Consider the following 3,230-nt stretch of genomic DNA (forward strand, 5'->3'; position numbering starts at 1 on the left):
AACGCTGCATAATATTACATGTAAATTGAATTGTTATTGTTATTGACTGAATTGTTAAAATACGGTTACTGATCGTATAAAAAATAAAAAAAGGGGAGAAAAATCGATTTGCCATTTCTAAAAACTCTGTTACCTAAAAAGGGGAACACCTAAAATGAAAAACGGGAAAATATATAAAATTGGCATACCATAAATCTGACAACACTGATCATACGTTGTTGGAGGCATTTTTGACATTTTCCTTTCATACGCCCATTGTTCCAAAAGTGTACACGTTTTTGCCGTGAATTTCACCGAAGAAGAGCCTTACGTACAATTTTAGGTCAAATTTCTGTAAAAATTACTAAAAAGACAAATAAATATCGCGAAAATGGCGTTAACTTCACGTTTTTATAGCGAAAAGTATCCTGAGGTCGAAGATGTCGTCATGGTGAATGTATTGTCCATCGCTGAAATGGGCGCTTACGTACATCTGCTGGAGTACAACAATATTGAAGGAATGATTCTGCTGTCGGAGCTTTCTCGCCGTCGTATTCGTTCCATTAATAAATTGATTCGAGTAGGCAAAACAGAGCCGGTTGTGGTGATACGTGTAGACAAAGAAAAGGGCTATATTGACTTGTCGAAGCGTCGTGTTTCGGCGGAGGATGTAGAGAAGTGCTCTGAGCGCTTCGCAAAAGCGAAGGCTGTGAACTCCTTACTTCGACATGTGGCCGATATTCTAGAGTATGATTCGAGTGAAAAGTTGGAAGAACTCTACTTGAAGACAGCTTGGCATTTCGAAAAGAAATATAACAGCAAGACCGTTGCGTACGACATCTTCAAGCAATCTGTTACAGAACCTTCTGTGTTCGACGAATGCGGCTTGGATGAACACACCAAGGAAGTATTGCTGAATAACATCAAGCGCAAACTGGTTTCCCCTACGGTGAAAATTCGCGCCGATATTGAATGTTCGTGTTATGGTTATGAGGGTATTGATGCTGTTAAGGCTGCATTAAGAACAGGATTGGATTTAAGCACAGAAGAGCTGCCAATTCGTATTAATTTAATTGCACCTCCATTGTAGGTATTATTAAAAAAATATATTCAAAAACAAATTAACAAAAAAAATGTTTGCAATGTAGATATGTAATGACAACGTCGACAACTAAAAAAGCTGAAGGATTGAAAGCTCTCGAAACGGCTATTGAAAACATTCGAAATAAGATTATTGATTCCGAAGGAGAATTCAAAGTAATAATGCCTCCGAAACTTGTTACAGCTATTGATGAAGCCGATTTGGCGCGTCGCCTGGAGCGTGCGGAAGCTGAAAATCAAGAAGTTGGTGGTGACGATGATGAAGACGCGGATGGCGACCAAGAAGGCATGCAATTCGATCCAGAAAAAGAGTTCAACCACAGAGGCGAACGTGCAGCTGCACAAAATGACAACGAAGATGAAGAAGAAGATGAGGAGGATGAGTAGTTATCGAAAGTTATGTAAATTCGTTATGTAAAATTCTGTTTAAAAACCGATTTGTGGAATCATTTATGTATACATATAAAGATTCTCAAGTATCGCTGGAACAGAGCTTATTACAAACAATTTTTTTAAAAGCAACCACGAATTCAATCAAAACTATTGAAATTGAAATAAATCTAATAGAGGATTAATCATACATCTTTAGCGTTGTAAAGTCTTAAAATCGTCAAGTAAAGTTAAATAGCGGTTAACACAGGTTTTATTTGTAACTGCAACCAAATATTTTTAAAGGGATAGAAAATATATAATTAGCATTTATTATGACCTTTGAAATCCCTAAGCCATTTTAACTGTTTTTGAAAAATTTGACGATTTTAGGACAATAAGGACCTTATGACGTCTTGTGAATCCCTATATGTATATCACGTTTTTTGGACACGAAGAAGGTATATAATTTATGCAATTATGGAGTAAAATTTCATGATAAAATATAGAAGAACAAAAAAGTGGAAAAGTATGCCATAATTAGTTTACTAAAATTGATATAATCATAGTTAAGGAAACTTACAAGTAATTTTTAAGCAAAAATCAAAACCGACTTCAATTCTCATAAAAATATAAGATTATCGTTAATTTCTTCACGATCCAATTATCGGTTCTAAACAAAATTAGTATGGAACCACCCCTGGCGTACCACTTTCCGATGAAAAAATAATTATCGAAATCGGTTAACGTGGTTCAAAGTTATGCGGTAACACATAAAAAAAAAAATATTCCGACGAACTGATAACCTCCTTTTTTTTGAAGTCAAGGAAAGGTTTCACCTCATAGATGGTCCCATACTAATTTGGTTTAAATCCGATCATTGGATCATGAAGAAATTAATGCTAATCTTAAATTTTTATATGAGAATTTCAATTCGGTTCGGTTCGAAAATTTCACGTCATTGCCTAAAATTTCCACGCGACTAGTGTATTAAAACGAAAGAACTTCCAAGCACTGTATAGTTTTCGACGATTTTCGTCGTTTACGAGAGTAATAATGCCAATGTTGTCGAGTCGTACAATTTAGCCTAATTTACGACTTACGAAATGAGGCTGTATTTTAATAGGGTGTATTCGAGTTGGAATAAATGCGACAGTGCCGCTTTTTATGAAAGAGCATCACTTCCTTCGAGATAATTTGGTATACTGCCTTCATCACGCGTTCGAGGAACGAAAGTTTGAAATAGCAGTTGCATTATAAAAATGTTTACTACGTGATTTCTACATCATTTCAGTAGATTTCCTGTTGAGCATCAGCAACAATGCATCAAGATAGAAGCACTATTGTAATATTGTGGTAATTATTACATACGCATAGGAGTTCGGCCCCTTACAGGAAATGTGATTTCATGCGTCTAGGGCAGTGATGCTGCATTACTATATTCAGGATCTTCTTCTTTACTCAAACGATACAAGAAATGAAAGATTGATTTTGTTCTAATTTCACCTATTTTTTCTTTATTTATTAAGTATTTCCATTTTACTTTTCTTATATCGTGCTACGTTTGCAAGTTAAACCCCTTTCGAACATACATCATAAATTTTTACAGGAAACCTGTTTCGTTACTTAACTAGACCCCAAAAATCGATGTTATAAAAAGTGTATTGAAGTCCTTCAAAAACCAATATTTTTCGTTGACATTTCGCATTCACCCAAAATTTTAATTTAATATCTAAATGATAACAGTTTTGTTCAATTAATTATTTATATTTTTGTAGCTA

General features: G+C 34.8%; 1 protein-coding gene across 1 annotated transcript; it reads left to right on the forward strand.

Annotated features, from left to right (window-relative positions):
- Window positions 1–228: 228 nt before the first annotated feature.
- On the forward strand, window positions 229–1,981 carry LOC118751501 (eukaryotic translation initiation factor 2 subunit 1-like). Its single transcript, XM_036486330.1, has 2 exons — window positions 229–1,065; window positions 1,128–1,981. The coding sequence occupies exons 1-2, from the start codon at window positions 371–373 to the stop codon at window positions 1,465–1,467; spliced, it is 1,035 nt and encodes a 344-aa protein (XP_036342223.1). The 5' UTR covers window positions 229–370; the 3' UTR covers window positions 1,468–1,981.
- Window positions 1,982–3,230: the final 1,249 nt, after the last annotated feature.

The sequence above is a fragment of the Rhagoletis pomonella genome, unplaced genomic scaffold, assembly GCF_013731165.1.
Source record: "Rhagoletis pomonella isolate Grant_MI unplaced genomic scaffold, Rhpom_1.0 Rhpom_scaffold_00743, whole genome shotgun sequence".
Taxonomy (NCBI): Eukaryota; Metazoa; Arthropoda; class Insecta; order Diptera; family Tephritidae; genus Rhagoletis; species Rhagoletis pomonella.